This window comes from Lissotriton helveticus, chromosome 12 (genome assembly GCF_964261635.1).
Source record: "Lissotriton helveticus chromosome 12, aLisHel1.1, whole genome shotgun sequence".
Classification (NCBI taxonomy): domain Eukaryota; kingdom Metazoa; phylum Chordata; class Amphibia; order Caudata; family Salamandridae; genus Lissotriton; species Lissotriton helveticus.
The window spans coordinates 209,418,819-209,437,841 of NC_136073.1; the positions used below are offsets into that span (position 1 = coordinate 209,418,819).

Sequence of the window (19,023 nt, forward strand, 5' to 3'; positions counted from 1 at the left end):
CTTCTTTGGCTGTCGAGGGGGGCACCGGGCTTAAAGGGTCACTAAGGGTGTAACAAGAAGACACCCAGTCCATAAGAAGGGGGGAATGTGGCCAGCGTGGGGGGAATGGAAGGGGCCACTTCCCAGGGGAGGGAGGGGGTTCACTCTGGGAGGGAGAGGGAGGGATGGGTTGAAAGCAGTAAAAAAGAGCAGAAATTGTAGGCAGGGTGTGTACCAAATTTTGAATGAAGGATTTAATGATGCGAAAACTCTTTTATGGGAATGATCAAATGTAATATCCGATCAGTTAACGCCAATGGTGTTTTAAATAAACAAAAATACGGTGCTCTCATAAAATGGGCAGTCTCTCTAACTCCCCATGTGATATTTCTCCAAGAGACCCATCTAAAAACCAACACCCCCAATTTATTTATCCCGAAATATTTCTCCCATTTGTTTTTTGCTTCAGCAGGGGTGGCCCAGAGAGGCGTTGCAATTTATTTTTTAAGGAAACTATCCGGAGAAATTTTAAAAATAAGAAGGGATCCCAAAGGGAGATGGTTATGGGTAGCAACCAAAATGCAAGGGAATGAAATGAATTTCGTAAACTAATATGGGCAAATATCCGATGAGGTGTCTAGTATTTTAGAAATCAACGACCTTCTAAGGGGAGTCCCTGGACAGATCATCATGGGAGGAGATTTCAATTACTTACAAGATTTTAAAAAAGACACCTCTAATAAAAATAAGAAACAGCTAAAGCCTAATACTAAAAAAGTTGTGGACATATTTATCTCAGAATATCAGCTTATAGACCCATGGCGTACAATAAACCCAGAAGGGGTATCCTTCACTTGCTATTCACACTGCTTCCAGACGGCATCAAGAATCGATTATTTTTTGATATCTAGATCGATTCAGATTTTAAATTCTTCTATTGGTTGTAATCCCTTTTCCGACCATGGGAAAATAGAGCTGGTAGTTAATTTAGGTGGTGGGGGCAGGGACCAGTCCAGGTGGCAGTTGGATCGGACCCTGCTCCAGAATCCCGACTGGGTGGCTGGTTTCGGAGAATGGATCTCAGAATACTTTACTATTAACAACAATTCAGCAGAACCATTCTCGGTCTGGGAGGGATTCAAGGCGACAGCACGTGGCCAGATATTATCTTTTACTTCTGCCCAGGTCAAAAAGAGGAGACAAAAGATATCTACGCTCCAAAAGGCCGTAGATAAAGAATATGCTTTACAGCTCCTCCTTTGCCCGAATCACTTGGAGCAAGCAAAGGCAGAATTAAGGGATTTCTTTGTTTTGGAAGAGATCAACCGTTCTAGAACCTTCCAACAAAGGATATATGAGGATAGCCAATTGGCAGGAAAGCTCTTGGCGAACTCTGTGAGGAAAAAAACAAGAATCTGCTGCGATAGTTAAAATCAGAAATCCAATGAATAACCAAGAGATAGTAGATAATAGTTCTATTCAAAGGGCTTTTCTGGAGCATTTTAATTGCATTTACTCCACTGAATATCAAGTAGAGGAGGGTCAGATTTAGGATTATTTTATGAACCTAGATATCCTAAAGATCACGCCCCATCGGGCTTTACAACTAGGGTTAGAAATTAATACAGGGGAAATAGTTGATGCTATAAAGGCAACACCAGGGGCGAAAGCCTGTGGGCAGGACGGGTTCCCAATTGAATTCTATAAAATGTTCCGTTACTCCCCTAAAGAATCTATTTAATTACATCAAACTAGGAGGAATGGTACCCGCATCCTTTAAAGAAGCAATAATAATATCTTTTGTAAAAAAAGACAAAAGTCCAGAAGATATTAATTCTTATAGGTCAATAAGCCTTCTGAATTCTGACTACAAAATCCTTATGAAAATCTGGGCCTATCGTTTTATGTATGCGGCGCAAGAAGTCATACATAGCGATCAGTCAGGATTCATAGCAGGTCGTGTTATGGCTTCTAACACCGAATTCTTAATTCAGGCATTAGACTATTTTAATGTTAATTCAACCCCTGCCTGTATCCTAATGGTCGACGCGGAAAAAGCGTTTGACCTAGTTAACTGGGCAACCCTGTTCCATTCTCTTACCAAATTCGGGTTCCCAGAACAAGTGATTAAGATGCTCAAGAACATCTATCATGGCGCCTCCGCACAGATTATAATAAACTCAGAAAAAGCTGTCTCAATCCAAGACAACCGTGGGACCAGGCAGGGCTGCCCTTTATCCCCTCTCCTTTTAACTTTTTTTATTGAACCCTTGGTTATCAAAATTAGAAACAATCACGATATCCTCCCCCCAATCTCCGGGATGGCGAAGCTTAAGCTATTTGCGGATGGTATTATCATTTACGCTAAGCCAAACAAGGAGAATATTGAAAGCATATTAAAAGAATTTAAAACATATGAACAAGTAGGAGGTTACAAAATCAATAAAAAAAAAAACAGAGGTCCTCGCCTTAAACACCAGTCTTAGCCAACTTCCATCGTGCTTGCATGTCCAGGCTGCAAGTCGAGACCCTATTAGATATTTAGGCATATATGTAACCTGTGATTACCATCAACTCTACCTCCTTAACTATGTGAGAATGAAGAATAAAATTAAGAATCTTCTCTCCCAATGGCTTTTAATTCCTCTCTCCTTGATTGGTAGGATATCAAGGAGATCAAGATGTCGATTCTACCCTTATTAATATTTTTGTTTAGCAATTTCCCTATTAAGTTGTATTCTACTTTTTTCAAAGATATCGAATCTATGATCAGAAGTTTTGTTTGGGGGGGTAAAACCCCTAGAGTAAAGCTATCCGTGATTCAACTCCCAGTTGACCAGGGGGGACTTGCTCTTCCACACATATTATGAGGCAGCCTTTTTGGACTTGGTGGCAGGTCTGATAGGTATAAAAAACAAACGAGATAGCTTCTTCTTAGTAAAAATGCTACAAGAGTCCGATTCCCAAACCCAGGTATTTTTAAAGACCGCAAAACTCCCCAAAAGGACGAGATATAAGACCATAAAAGAATATCTATCTAGACTACAGTCCTTTTTTAAGAAAAATCCGAGCTCCTCAGCCTCCCAGTTTTTAAACTTACGAGAGTGTTTCTGTTTGGGCCTCCAAATTAGCAATAGCCAAATACTAAATTGGGAGAATTTGGGATTTCGGGAGTTAAGATACTTCTTTGTCCAGAATAGAATTATTTTATGGCAAGAAGTACAGGCTAGAATAATCACTCCCATGCAACCAATGTTCTTTGAATATCTACAAATCGTTCACTTTCTGAGAAAAACTATTGGTGGACATCTCCCCACAATGGGCGAGCCGGTTACACTCCTTTACGAGGCCAAAACCACCGGTATAGGAAACTGGTATAAAAGGCTCCATTATGGCGGTCATTTAGACACGGTGGCTAGCCATCTTGAGAAAATATTTAGCCAACCCCAATGCAATTTAACACATAAGGAATGGGAGACTATAAGTTTGTTAGGCTATAAATCGCTACGTGCCGCTAACTTTAAAAGGATGGCCTTCCTGTCCCGTTGGCTAGCGTACTGGACTCCGGAAGCACTCGAGAAAAGGTTCCCAGAGGTTGAGAATAAATGCTTTAGATGCCAAGCCGCCGGTCAGGGGGGCTGGCTCCATACCTTTTTCTCTTGTCCTCAATTGAAATCTTTTTGGGAGGCCATACTCATAGACATTGAGGAGGCAATAGGGAAAACACTAACACCCTCAGCTGAACTGGCCCTCTTTGGTATATCCAAAGATAGAGGTTCCCTCAATGAGAACGAGGAAAAATGTGTGTTTATTTCTTGTACAGTTGCTCGCTCCCTAATACTCCAAAAATGGAAATCTAAGGAACCTCCATCCCATTTAAAATGGTTTAACAAAATGAGGAGGTCCCGGAATTTTGAAAAAGCATATGCCTGTAGAGTGGGAGCAGTCAGAAGTTTTGAAAGAAAATTGAAGTATTTTGAGAATCTGGAGGCAATAAAAGGGGGGTTAAGCTAAAAAATTAGATTGAATACTAAAACTAAATCTATATGATTTTAAAAGCAGACATGAAAAGTTGCTAGACTTAATTAAATAAGCAAACTTTTTAGCTTAAGCACTTTATTCCAGGTTGGATTGCACTATTTTGCACTTGCAGTTATGTTCAAAGTTTGCGGATGTTGCACATTGACTGTATTAGGTTGGATTGTACTGTACTGCACTTGCACTTTATGATCAAAGTTTGCGGCCGTTGCACATTGCTTGTACTTGAAGATTAATTAATATGTTGTGAAATAAGGATTACATCAATGCCTGCTTTCGAGTTTTATGTATTTTAAATCTCTCCCCCTTTTTAACCTGCCCCTCAATAATTTTTTTAATTTAACCTTGTTTTCATTTCCATTGCTCAAATTCTTCATTCATGAACTGTATTTTAACCTCTTTCTGCTCAATAAAAAAATATTTAAAAAAAAAGAACTCAGTAGTAAGACATTAAAAACAGGAGAAACTTTGTGTCCACATCATTTTACACGGGAGGTTTTCTATTCAGATGACTGCTGCTCCACCAACATGCTTAGAGTATCGGTCCTTGTGTAGCACACTGTATCCTTCAGGCAAGAAAGTGTCAATTAATGAATCTAAGAAGATTCCACACGTCGTATCTGTCCCTATTCACAGATGAACTTTTCCACACTTTGGACAAGTGTCCTAACTGAAGCCACCTCCCTACCTAAAAGTGCAAATAAATGTGTGAGAATGATGTCTGCATTGAATATTTTCTTTAAGATTTGTCATCCGTTTCCCTAGGATGAAACTCCTAAGTCTATGACCATGCACAAGCTTTTAGCCAAATTACTCAGAATGTTCTTCTGTCTCCCACTGTTTGTACTGAAGCATCATACTATGCCATTGCACTGTAGCACGCGTGTGCCTCCAAGGAGCTACTTAGGAACTCCAGTTAGGTGAGGATGTTGTACCCTCCATATACATTCAACCATTACAGACACACAAACAACCCGGCATAGCATGATTTTTGCAGTGTATATTCAGTGTGAAGTAAGGACACCGTTGTTGTGTAGTGTAGAGCTATGGATTACAAAATGACCAGGTGTTTCTGTATTCACACTGTGTACCAGATGCATCCACCATTTGTGAAACTCACAGTGAATGTTGACATAGGCTCTGTTTCAGTATAATGTTGTATCTCCATACAGTTTTTTATCACAATGATAAAGGGCTACGCAGTACTCGACTTCACACTTCTTTTTCAACACACCACAAATAGAAATCCCTATTTCAAGCGGTTATTGTTTACTACATTAACAGTGACTGATCCCTGGTTCTGACGAACGTCATATACCTTGTGTATAGACTAGAAGGGCTGGAACCTGCTGACTCGACCACTTTAGGGTGATTGTTCTCACTTCAGTCAGTTTTTAACCTTATCAACTGTAGGACTACAATAAAATAATTGGTTTAACCACAAGGTAATCAGAACCGTAATCAAGATCCCTAGGCTCCCTTACCTTTGGGTATACATTTGGACAGTGCGCTTCTATTTGGACAACATTTTAGACACTTGAATTATTGTTTCCAGTTTTGTCCCGTCTCCTACAAAGAGATCCTGCTGAAATGGCTACCCTGGTTAAACAAGTCTTATCACCAGGCGGAGGAACTTTTGCAATAATGATGCATGCCACCTTGGTGGGTAATGGTTCAAGCATCCATTTTAGAAAAAAGTGAATCTTAGCCTACATCACTTTTCAAGTAAATTGCTATTATTGGTGTAATTAGTGAACTGTAGCAACTGACCTTATTTTTTTGATGGTTATGTTTGGAGGATATATTGCTGCTTCTTCAACTAAAATAGACAACTACTCCATCTTCTGTTTTCTTTTAACCTCTGCAGAACAGCGCTAGTCCTTTACTTAGCAGACATTTACCCCCATTAAACTAGGCATGAAATTGTGCTATACTTTGATGGACTTCCATTGGAGAAAAATCAAGGAAGTAGTACTTACCATGAAATAAGACATTAATAGTAATGCTGTTGCATCCTAATAAACCCCAAATATACCCTTAGTTTGCACGTGCAAGAAAACAAGGTGAATACATCTCTTCAGCTAAAACAAATCTCCCCAATTATTAAACATACTCTAAACACACAACTTAGGGACTAAGGGTACTCTCGTGCATGCGTTTTACAGATATTGCAATGAAATGCCACTTCTCTTCAATCTGGCAAAATGTCCACTCTCCCCTCCTGTGCCCTCTGATACATTTCCGAGAGACCTCAAATTATACCAGGACTTGTCAAAGGCATTAGACAATGTATACAGCTTTCTGAAGCAACAGACAGAAGGATGTCTATCATAGCAAACAGAATGTAGTCTTATGAGGGTGTAAATTTATAAAAGAGGGCGAACTGTTACATTGACTAGGGTACCAAACATTCTTGATCCAGCCCTGCTTTGCCCTATGCCAGGTGTGGTTATCTGAGGAACCTGACTTATACTTTAGAATAGGGTACCTGTAGTTTTGTTTCCTACATTATAAAGTTTAGGGCTCTCGCTACCAAAATGCGCAGTAAAAGCTAGGCTGAGTGGTAAGCCAAAACCTTGATGCTATTGGCCACTGGGAATTACCAGAAATGCAACCAAACTAAAGGCCAACTAATCAACCACTGAGCACTAGGTAAATGCATCTTAAATAAACAGTATTCCAGAGAGGTGTAAATAGTTTGTGATTCTAAAGTTGTCTTCTGGGGCAATTCTTTGCCTCCTCATTCTTCATAGCTTGAACTTAGTTACTTATCCTTTTATGCTATGAGGCACCTTAATGTGTATAATATACATTGTTTCAGAAATTGCAAGAATACATGGAAATATTATTACATGTGGGAAGAAGCGCCAACATGTGTTTATGTTGAACAGAATTGCCCCAGTAAAGATGTAAATAAGTTAAGTAATTGTCACAAAACTCCATGTTAAAATTAAAATTATTTCTGGATGTCTGGGTTGTTGTTTATTTGACATGAATCACCTGTTAAAAGAAGAAATGCGCCCCAGATGTGCGGATGTGCTGACAGGCAAGCGATCAGTAAATCCAGAAATGGAATCCTACCTGGATCAAAGAATATGATCGCTTTGAGACAGGCGTGCTCATTGTCGTCAATCTGGATCTCTCTTAAGGGCTTCACTAGCTCATCCAGGATTCTGGTAGCAACGCGAGCAATGTCCAGCTCTGGACAGTTCATTGGGATAATGAAATCATTTCCTAAGGAAAATGAAAACCACTTGAATTATCTAGGTATGTAGATGCATGCAAAGATTGCTCATCCTTCTAGCTAGAGGATATAAAGAAATAACACACAAATAGGAGGAAAACTAACTTGAACTACTTGAGAAGAGCAGAGTAAACCCCTTTCCTGCTGCCGTCGGCCGTTGGACGTCACGCGAGCTACCTCCCAGGTGCTGCGCACGTCCAACGGCCGACGCGGCCGCACCCGTTTCTTCGAACGTTCAGCACTGGCGCTGAACGTTCGAAGCAGCAAACGGGTTAAGAAACAAAAACAATCACACTTAAAGTGTATCACAGTTCTGTTTGGGAAATAGCTTTTGTAAGATTGTAAGACCACAAACTACCAAGTGCATCATGTTGAGAAGGCCCACATTTTACACAGCAGACACCTGAAACACATTCATACCACCATATGGACATACACACACGTTAGTATTTCCAGTGCCACTGATAGCGGATCTGTAAACATCTACAACTAAGAGATGCTGTTTGAGAGGGTGTCGAAATCTCAATTAGAGCTAGTCCTGGGTTACTTTGATCTGTTTTTTTCATTTCAAATTTAAATAGAAGGGCAACAGAAAAAAGAAAAGACATTATAGATTATGATTTTGACAACTGGGTTAATTTGGGCAGGTCAGTGAAAAATAATCTGCAATAACTGGAATCCACTTTAATAACTCAATGTATGTAAAGGAGGAAAGGAATATATGGAGTCTTTTACAGAACAGTGCATCCAAAAACAAATATGGTTGGGGCAGAGCTGGTGACATGCATGCCTACTCAATATTTAACCGGTGGTACCTCGTGTCTAAAAATTATTCAAATATGCAAGCCTTTTCAGAAATCCCTATATTTCCCTATAGCATCTTCCACCATTGGTTGTCTTAAAGTAGAATACTTGAGGCATGCCTCTCCATTGATCACGGTTCATCATGACACAATGACAACCACTTTTTAATTCAGACTACGGCCATTGCGGCCTAGAGCCAAAGTCAGTTTTCTAATGTTGGTCCCTCATGTCGTCATAATACAATTAGATCAAGATTTGTAAAAAAATAAAATTTTAAACATGGGGCACACCTTCCGAGCTATACACTGAGGATCTGGTACAACATCTCCGTATCCATCAGGACCATCCCACAACTTCAATTTAGGAAAGAGTTAAACATGCAGCTCTTTAAAGAACACTATCACAAAGCATTAACAGTCCACAAACCAGCTACCTTTCTTATCACTTGTAGACTTTATGCTCATCTTTGACCCTGTACAACACTCTGCTGCCTTTCGGCTAGATTCACATTATAGAAATACCACATACATATGTACATACACACAGACATATGATTCTGAATCTAGGTTGTACTGCTTTACCTAGTAGCAGGAAATCCTGATAGGGAATTGAACGTTTCGCCACTCCGAGGAGAAGATGTTCACCGGCGTGGGCTCGCAATAATGCAACCTGTAATTACATCATAAGAAGAAGATTTAACTGCAGCCGGTCATAATATTGAGTAAAGGTCTACTCTTACCTGCCTTTTGAATTATCCCCAAAACATATAAAATGAGTATAAAATTGAACTGTTTAGGGAATATTCATACACAGTTAGTGTAAATAGAGAGACCTGTACTCTCTTTCCAGTTTTCCAAATAGGGAGCAGGAAGTTTCAGGGCAGATCCATAGAGGCATGTGAAAGTATTTAAAAGAGAACTACTGTTACTACTTCCCATACTCATAAATGCTTTTGTGACTCAGAGGCAAAACTGTGATCTTCTCTGCTAATTGTGATTTATACAGCATTTGATGTACGACATTCCAAACTCTAGACAACAATAGTGTGTGACTTTCTATTTGCATCGAATAAACAACCTCAATCAATCAGTAACACAAAATTACGAAAACCTGAACTGAGGTGAATTGTAGTGCAATCCATTCTCAAGATAATTTATATGTTACTTATACTGCTGTGACCTGACAGCAAGTGATTTCACCTTGGATTCAAGACAAACACTAAAGTTTTCTATTTGGAGAGTTTCACACAGGAACAATCTTGTTGTAGCTTGTTGGTTCCAGGTAAAATTTGTAGAAAGGGCGACCCTATGTTTATTTAGTCAGCCAGACAGGTATTTTTCAGAGATACTCAACAAACACAGTCATTTTTCGCTTACACACATTTCTCTTAAACTTGAACATCGATGGCCATCCAGTACTTATTATGCTAATAAATACATCTTTGGAAAAGTAACTGCATGTGTTTGTACTAAAACAGATACAGTTGGCTGGCACACACAAACTGCTGCCTAGGGCCAACGCAGGCGACGTGGTACATGGGTGCCGCGTTACAGTTAGGGATATCTTTTTCGCAGGAAGGAACACCTTCCTGCACAAAAACAATCTTCGGAGACATTTTCATCCTTCTGAGTGTACTGCAGAATGGCACAATTGTAGAAAGAGGAAAAAACGAGGTGACATAAAGATATTTCTCCTTTTTACGCCTTCCCAGCGAAGGCGTAGCATTCCAACCCATTCCCAGGTCTGCCAGTATTGGGAAATCTGAGAATGCTTCAGAATCCATGGGTGGATGTGTGGGAACACTCATGCTGCACCGACGGAACGCCTCCCTGGAACAGAGTGGCGCAGAGCAGCAACTTGTGCTGCCTTTCATTACTTCATTATTGCAGGGCCATGCAGGGTGGCCTTGCATGGCTTGGTACATCTCATTGTAGGTGCCCCTTTCGAGGAGCAAGGATGATGCAAAACCCTTGATAAATATGCCCTGGAGGTTTTTATCAAACCAATGCCCTGGTGAGAGCTGTAGATTTATGGACAGATTAAATAGCTACTCATTCTGATCTGTTTTTATTTCCTTTAAACATATGCTATATTGAACTATTCTGAGAACGAAGATTATATTGTGGCTGTAATGTAGCAATATTTAAATTACCGCACTGCAAGGCATATCAAAACCTTTGAAAAGATTCCTGTTAGTCCTCTGTCCCACTGACACACCACTGAAAATACTTCAAATATGGTTAACCTCACCGTGTACTTATAAACGCCTTCAAACTTGTCTTTAGAATGCCAACCCAAATGCAGCTAAACTTTGGCATAACCCCAGTACCATTCGCACGTCGTATGAACGACTCCCAAGGCAAGCCCGCTTTTATCTCTATTACCATGTCAGCTATATGTCGATCTAGTGCCAACAACTGAACAGTCATGGCGGGCCAATAAGAGGTTCCCTGGCACTTTAGATGTACACTGAACAAAATGATGGTGAGAGCCCGGACCTATATCAACAGCTATAGTTACACATACTTGCTATCAGGGCCCGTGCTTCTATAAGGTGACTAAAAAAGCGACAAAAATGGCTTAGATCAATGCATGTAGAGCACTTCAGCAGCAAAATTCTATTTAGCCTGATGAGTCAAAAGCTGTTGCACCATTCTGGCTGCTTTCTTGCTAAAAAAGGTCCACTGGCGTCCAAAGAGGCAATACTTGCATCCCTTTCCCTCAAAGAATGTGTTTACATGTGCAGATAATGGGTAGGGTAGACTTTTGAATCCTGATTGTGTGTCACAATTGTTTTCAAGCTAAATCCCTCTATAGATTCTCTACGTGTCAGTTTAGAGGTCACTATTAAGGCAGAGGATATTGTTCGACAGGAAGGAACAAGGTTTCCTCACCTGGTCATCCAGTGGAAGCTCACAGAATGCTGGGATGTACTTTGCCCACTCCACCAAAACAAGGAGCTGTTGCTTCATGGATTCACACACGTCACCGATGGTTGCAATTTTCTTCATGGCCATCTCTGCACCGTGAAGTGGACTCAAGGCTGAATACTGGAATACAAGAAAAAAACATTGTGACTGTGTCTTTGGCCAACTCCAACTGCAGAAGACACTCCTGGTTTACCAAAAAGAAGAATTTTTAGAAGATAAGTGAAGATCTAGACTCTAAACAAACAAGAATGTTACTGGTGAGCACAAACACCCAAAGGCCTTTAAGACACAACCAAAGAAACTTAACCTAATACAATAAATGAATGACTTTGAAACAGTTCACCCAATGAAATGACAGCATTTAAATCCCCACCTCCAATACATGGATGAGGAATGTACATAAGCTTGCCAGTAGCAGCACACATGAGTATCTTAAATGTTTCTGAGCCACACATGTGAAGGACTAAATAAATAATCAAGTGCCCAGTGGAAGACAAGTAGCATGTTCTATAGATAGCATAATTGTCTATGCACACGGAAGAGAATTTCAAGTGGCAGGACACTATTACCACACATGTGCCAACTACTCTTTCCACCGGCAATGTGATAAATATTCGCATCCAATGGCTGCAGTTAGAAGTAGCTAATTCTGCGCAATCTAAGAGGTTAACATATTATCAACCACTTAAAGCATGCCAATGGCCTTGTAAATTCCAGAGGAAATTGAGGGTGAATGGACATCAATTGACCCTGTTCCAACAGGATCAGAAGTGGTTACAATGTCATCAAGTTGTAAAAGGTGGATACATCCTAAAGACTTAGGGCTTGATTATGAGTGCCCTGTTAAATTGTGATCCCTGTGCAAACACAGTAATTATAAGCAGGGGTGGCTCCTCTATGTGGGTGTTGGAGCATCGCCCAACTGCTTCCTCGCAGTGCGAGAAGCAGAAACGTAAAATGGTATGAATACCATTTTACGTTTCTGCTTCTCGCACTGTGAGAAAGCAGAAGCAGGGTATGCCTGGTTGGGGGCGGGTGGGCATGTCATGGAGGGGTGGCTAGCCCAGGGCCGACCAAACCATTCATAGTACTCTCTGTTTTCTTCATGTATGCTGCTGCGCAGCCTGCATGTATAAAACAACCTCCCCATAGACGCCTGCAAGGATGGCGCCCTAGCCAATCACAACGCTGCCATTGCAGCGTTGTGATTGGCTTAGGGGAAGAAAGGGAGGCTGCCTGCTTCTGCTTCCTGTGAGCTGAGAGCAGGAGGCGCGACGCAGGATCCGGCACCGGAGGCGAAGGCAAGTTTTTTTTCAATTAAATTTTATTAAATTAACCCCCCTCTCCCCACATATCGCCCCCCACTGCCTCTCCCGCGATTCAAGCCATCTGCGACTGATTATAAGTGATGGGAACTTTATTGCACCTGGTAATTACTAGGCAAGATAACATTTGACCCACTGTTAAATTTCTGTAGGTCAAGCCTCCTGGAATTTTAGGAGTGAAAATGCTGGGTAAATACCAGGGTGGAAAGCACCATAATCTTCATGGTATTCTCCATTAAAAAGAAAATAGGTCAAAATATTTGCTATTTATCGTACCCAATAAATTCCAAACCCTTGGTTTTGGTTTTCATTGGATGAAATGAGCACCGACTATCCTTCCAAGACACTCGCAGTCAGGCCTTCCGTGAAATGTGTGGTGGCAACGTGGGCACCAAGACTACCCTAATGTGGACAACAGATTGACAATGAGTTGGGGTACACCATTATGCAGAAATCCCTGTATCCTCAACAACATGAGCAATCCAATTGTGTGACAACACAGAAACTTTGGGTGACACCACTCCTCATGTAGTTAGGGAAGTTCTCAGTCTTGAACCATATCTGTGCAACTCATCCATACCCACCAGTTACAATAGAAGCCTTGATTACTTTTATTTTTCAGAAATACTTTCAAAAATTCAGAGTCACGATTTCCTGTAAAACCTTATCAGAGAATTAAATGAAACAAGTTTCTAATTTAAGCAATATTACACAGCTAAGCAAATGCCAACAATATATATTTTACTGCTCCAACAACAATTTGTCAGGTGCAAAAGATCATGGCAATAGACAAAGAATATTGTATTAATAGTTAAACACAAATCCAAAATGTGTTTAGGTGACACTAGCTGCAAAATGAAGGGATGCAAGTTCAGTTTCTGCTCTCAATCCAAACCAAGAAAACAAACCAGGAAGGATTTTGTCTTTTCGGTGGACTATAAGGTGCTGCTTGGCACATTTAAGGTTTAGTGTGCAGCTTGTCAAATGTGAAAAATTCAACCAATGTTGCACTACTGAGATTCTTTCTGAAATTCTCTTCATATTAAAATATGCTTTCAACTATAGATTTTGGCTTTCAATTTTGAAGGAGAGGGTACAAATCCACAGTTCTAAAATTGGGGATCCATTTGCACTTTGGCATTCCCTGATAGAGATCCTCGGACTAATGGGTTTCACCCTAAATAATCAATAGCATGTTTTTAGGTCTGGGGTTAGCTTAGAACTTTTGGTTTTAGTACATTTATGTGTATGATATACTTACCTATAACCTCCTTCAGCCAACCCTCTTCATTTGTTGGTCAGTTGTTTTGTCATTCAAATTTTTCTTCTGCCCCCTACAGCATAGGCTAATATGTGAGCCCACTTTACCCACTGGCTAAATTCATCTTGACTGCTAGCATTCTGCTCTTTCACAAATAGCACATCCGCACACAAAGCAGTTCCCTCTAGTGCCAGGGACTACTATGGCAATAACTGCATTTTGAAATCCATATATAATTTTACTTTTAGTCAATGTCTTTTTTTTATATTGGTGAGTGCCCAACAGCTCCCCCCAAAATACATTTTAAACATAACATGACAAAACAAGCATTGACAAATCTAAAAGGCTGGCACCCAGTGCAAGATCGATTGACTTTGGCATTAAATCAAAAGTAGAGTTAAAAGGTCTAGCTGGATGAAGTGCCAAAGGCACTATGGCAGAGAGCCACTGCAAAGTGACTGTAGATGATGGAACATTTGACTAAAAAAAAAATCTCATATTTTCTCCCTCAGTTATTGTGAAGTACCCATACTAGAGGGGGCAACAGCAAGAACGGCCAGATTACCGACAATACAAGAAGACTCTTCCTGCCAGGGGTGTAACACAAGCTACTGCAGCACAAGGGGGCCCTAACCCTTCAGGGCTCCCAAATCCTACAGGGGGACCCTTCTTCCCCAAGGCCAATGAACAACTTTGAGATATGGGAGACTTAAGGGGGGGCGGCTTTTCAGATCCTGCGGGGGGGGAGGGAAGGGGGGGGAGACATCATTTTGCATTATGTCACTGCTTCCTGCTTGTTGTCAAAAATATGACTGGAGTGCCAGCAGGGCGGTCACTGGGGCGGGGGGAGCAGCCTGGGGTTTTCGCCCCAGGCCCTGCTCTTTTCTATATCCCACGCTGCCCCTGCTCAATCTTGGCTTGGCAGTTCGGGCTGGACTGTTCCCATGAGGCACAGGGTCAGACTAATTTGCATATAGCCATGTCTGAACTGGGGTGGCAAAGTGGGCTAAAGAACGGTGATGGATTAAACCCAGATCTTTTGACTGGGTGTGAGTGTTTGATTGATTCAGATGCTCCGTCCATCACCACCCCCTTTTGTACCGCAATCTATTTATGAATCACAACAAAAGCCCTGGCACGTTTTTGTGATATATTCTTGATAAGGTAGGCAACCTTGGCTGCCAATATAACAGAGAAGGGACCCACATCATGTTTCTGACCTGAACACTGCAAAGTTTCTGACAAGCCTGAGTAGCAGGGTCAGACTGGACGTGGAGGAAACCCTCCAGTAGGCCTGTGGCCGGCACTCAGCAAATCCAGCCTTGAAAGCAGCTACGAATGCAGCACTCAATGCTGTGATGAATTAAAGCTGCTGGATATCATAACAGACCCCAATAAAGAAATGTCCAGGCCCTGATCACAAAGAAGCTGGTAAGGAGCACACTCCTGTTTCCTCCCAAATTGGTATTACAATGTAGAGGAAATTTATACATGCAGTGCCTAATTTGAGCTGGTGGTTGCTGGTGGGGGCCACTAACACTTTGGGGACCGGCACTTACTTTTCAGCATCAGAAATTTTCTGAGAGCAAGAATGGGACAAACACGCAAATTGGAAAGCCTGTGAAAAATGGAAAAACTGTGACAAAGGGCGAATGCAGGAACTTGCAAGAGTGAGATAGAGGGGCAGGGAGTGTCTGGTAGTGGATTCAAGAGGCACGAGGTGCTTTTAACACTACCAGCTTAGGTATTCAGTGCACCAACATTTAATTGCACCAACCGTAGGCTTCTGAGCAGAGCTTCGGGCACCAGCACTCTACCGTGTACAAATTAAGCATTGCACACATCTGTGTTTGTGCTCCTGAAAACTATTCTGTTGTTAAGGGTGTGAAATGCAGACTTGAGTGAAAACTTCACATCCACGAATTAGTGCATCCCACGCAAAAACAAATTAGAAGATACACAATTTGCACCTGCATTTTGTGGGTCCATTGAAATTAGACCTTGATGGGTTTCTACTTAGAACTTCCTGTAAAAGGTGGTAAAAAAAAGATTGGTAGCCACTATGCAAGGGAAATGAATAAGTTGGTCTCACAGTTTAAACTTTTTTGGTAAGAAGAAATGAATCAAGGTTGGACTTGCTTGGTTGTTTGGTGTGATCTTTTCAACACATTAAGATATTTTCATTTTTAAAGGCTGCATTTTAACTCCCAGCCCATCCCCGAGAGTCCTCATTGTTACAATCCCATAAAGTTTTTTGTAACTTTTGTACAGACTCGGGTGCTATTGGTTTACATCTGAGTGATAGTAAGAATCCTATTTGTGAGCCGCCCCACAGATTGAATAGTTTAGTGAAGCAAAAAAGGGCTTAACCAGGGAGAAGGCACAAGTGTCACATAGTTAAGTGTACGATTCAGGGGGACAGCTTGATTCGGGTTCTTTGAAAATCCTGCTTCACACCTCTGCTAAACAGCAGAAGGGTCACCAATCGATAGCAGAGGGCAGCTCACTTCAAAAGAAGTCTGCAGTCAAGGCCAATCAATCTCAGCTCAATGTCCCGTGAAGGCTCTTTTGAAGCTCACAAGTAAATGAGTAGCAGATGGGGGAGATCTGAAATAAAATAGCTAATGGATTACTTCAACTGAAAGGCAAGGTTCACTTGACAAAGGTAAGCTCACTTGTAGAAAGCACCACCTCTAATGTATGGTCAGCAATAGGTGTAGAACTGTAAGTCATTTAGGGAAGTCCTAAAATATGGAAATCAGCTTGCTTTCTTGAGATCATGGTGAAAGGCAAATTCAACATCAATAAATATCGACCCCAAGTTAGGATGCTTGACACAATTTCATGATAAAAAATATAATTGAGAAAAATATCATGGCAAAAATATTTTTTGGCACAATATCTTATCCCTATACCTATAATGGAAAGTGTAAAAACTATTGGAGGGGGGAGGGGGGGGTTATCAGTAACACTATTATTGTCCAAAAACATACAAAAATGTCGATTCTTTTGTATATATACCTATACATGTACATACTTTAAAGTAGCAAATCATAAATATTTTAATATATAACATTAGTACATTGTGGGTAGCATGTTTCAATAGACCAATGGTAATAGTCTCCATGAGGCACTTCGAGTTTTTATTTTCAGAGGTTCACCTTTTATTATTACATCAGTCATTTTCACCTTTTAATGCCATTTTCTTTTTTGATTCAACCCTTTTTTTCTTTGAACTCCCACTATTGGGAAATGGCTCTTTAGTTTAAAACAAACAAAGGGACCATAAATGGAAGAATGAATTCTCTGGGGTGACTGGAGAGTGGGGTTTTGCTCAATGATATGTTTTTTTGAGTAGGCCGCCCCATTTCCCCCTTTTTTTTATATCCATCTGAAAAGTATCTAATGTACTTGCTCAAGCTATGCAAATTCCTACTTCTAGGCCGGCCTTAGGGGCCACACCTCCTTCTCACGTCTGTTAGAAATGGGATTTCCAGTTGGCTGAGGATTGCGCCAAAGCCAGGCAGAAACCACCACTCTAGTCAGGGCAAGGGAGTTACACGCCAAAGATAACCCCTGCTCGCCCTCTAGGCAACGTGACACGAGCAGTAAGGCTGATCCCCGGGGCAATGTAAGTTAAGTATTTGCGCACGCACCCACCAGCACCAACATCCCAGGCCCCCCACAAAAGGAACTCCACACAAGGTATATGTAAAAATATCCTTTGTATTACAAAACACATTAGATAGTAAACACACACTTTACAATGTGCCAGAGGCACGGGCAGAATTTACAGGGGATTATGTACATGGGCAAGGGCCACCTGGACCACTGTCAGGAATAAGCACTTTTAGAACTTGCTGTTGGTAGAATTAGCACTTTGTAGAAGTAACCCTTTTAGAACATAGAACATATAATAACTGGTGGCGGATACAGACCGTACCTTCCGTTCTGGTTGTGCGGGATAATGCGAGTGATCTCCTCAGTAGGCCTGAGCGGGCGGCCGGCGTGCTACAAGCGTTTGGCTGGGGCGACCAAGGTGTAAAGCTCAGAGGAAGAGGGGGGCAGGGTGTGGGCGGCCCAGCGAAGCGGACGCGGGTCAGAGGAGAGCAGTGCGGCTCAAGGCATGAGGGCGGCCAGGCATGAGCTGCCGAGGTGCAGGATGCGGGCGGCCCAGGTGGAGCAGAGCAGGGCTTCACAAGAAGAGGTGCGGCTCTAGGCGGGGGCGGCCAGGCACAAGCTGCAGAGGGGAGTGAGCGAGGCACACTTCAGGCGAGGCCCCAGCGGCCCAAGGAGGCCGACAAGTCCCAGCAATTTGTCAGGGAAGGTACAATAGAGTCTACTGGTCCTGGGACTCTGGTCAGGGGGCGAGCTCAGTATCAAGCCCTTGGAGATAGTTTTAAGCACCAAATGGCAAATGTAACACACAACCAGTAACCACTAGTAAAAGGTAAGTACAACCTACGCAACCCGAAACACCTTAGGAAAATATTATGCCGGGAACCATGAACTCACTAGCATGACTATACTAGGAAACACAACCACCTAAGCATAAAACTACATTTAGGGGTATAGGTCAGAAGCTTTACACATGATGCATAAAAACACATTCAGAGGTATCAGAACACAGGGTGCGCAAAACATACTACACAAAGTACATTTCCTAACACCCAAAGCATTAGCGCATAAATCATAACAGCACATAAAGCACATTAGCGCAGAAATCACATTTAGCACATAACTCACATCAAGGTCCAGGTCGCGCCACTGCGCCAAAGCCTAAACGTAGCAGCTGCCCACTACTTGCTGGGCATCTGAGGACAGGGACATAACAGGGCCTAAATGCTGCAGCTGGCACTAAGTGCTGCGCAGCTGTGGAAGGCCAGGGTAGGGATGAAGGAGTGCGACTAACTCTAAGTCCAAAGAACAAGTCCCCTAAGAGAAAGAACCTAAATGGTGCAGCTGCCCACTAATTGCTGGGCAGCTGGGAAGGCAAAACTGTGACAGGGGGCTCTCGCTGGCCCTTAGAACAAACTGCACCAATCATTGGAGCCCTCTAGGCTCTAGAACAACCAAGGTGCAAAAACGGGGGAGCCACGGGGCTCAGAGAATCACAGGTAATGCCCCCATTGGTGGAGCCATCTGGCTCGGGAATAGTGGGGCCAAAAGCAGGGAAGCACCACAGGGCTCTGAAACGACTGTGGGCACGGGAGCTCTCTGGCTCCTTAAGGATATAAATTCCCCCGTGATCGTTAGAGTCCCGCTCGGGGGGACTCAATATAATCCTAATGATCAGGAGCCTCTCGGGGGCTCTAAACAACTGCCCCCGTCGTTGGAGCCATCTGCTGGAGAGAATCAGGGATCCCTCTGGGCTCTAAGGACCACAACCAGGCCCCCTAAACAATAAAGTATCGGCCCCTCTAGGCCCTGGTAAATCATTAT

The 19,023-nt window shown here is 42.1% G+C and overlaps 1 protein-coding gene across 1 annotated transcript in view; it reads right to left on the bottom strand.

Moving 5' to 3' along the window:
- LOC144799349 (hepatocyte nuclear factor 4-beta-like) overlaps positions 1-19,023 on the bottom strand; it is a 307,123-nt gene that overhangs the window by 42,626 nt on the left and 245,474 nt on the right. The window contains exons 5-7 of the mRNA XM_078670608.1: positions 10,960-11,115; positions 8,647-8,734; positions 7,099-7,251 (exon numbers count right to left, since the gene is read on the bottom strand). Coding sequence (XP_078526734.1) covers positions 7,099-7,251; positions 8,647-8,734; positions 10,960-11,115 — 397 coding nt within the window. The remainder of the gene's footprint in view (positions 1-7,098; positions 7,252-8,646; positions 8,735-10,959; positions 11,116-19,023) is intronic.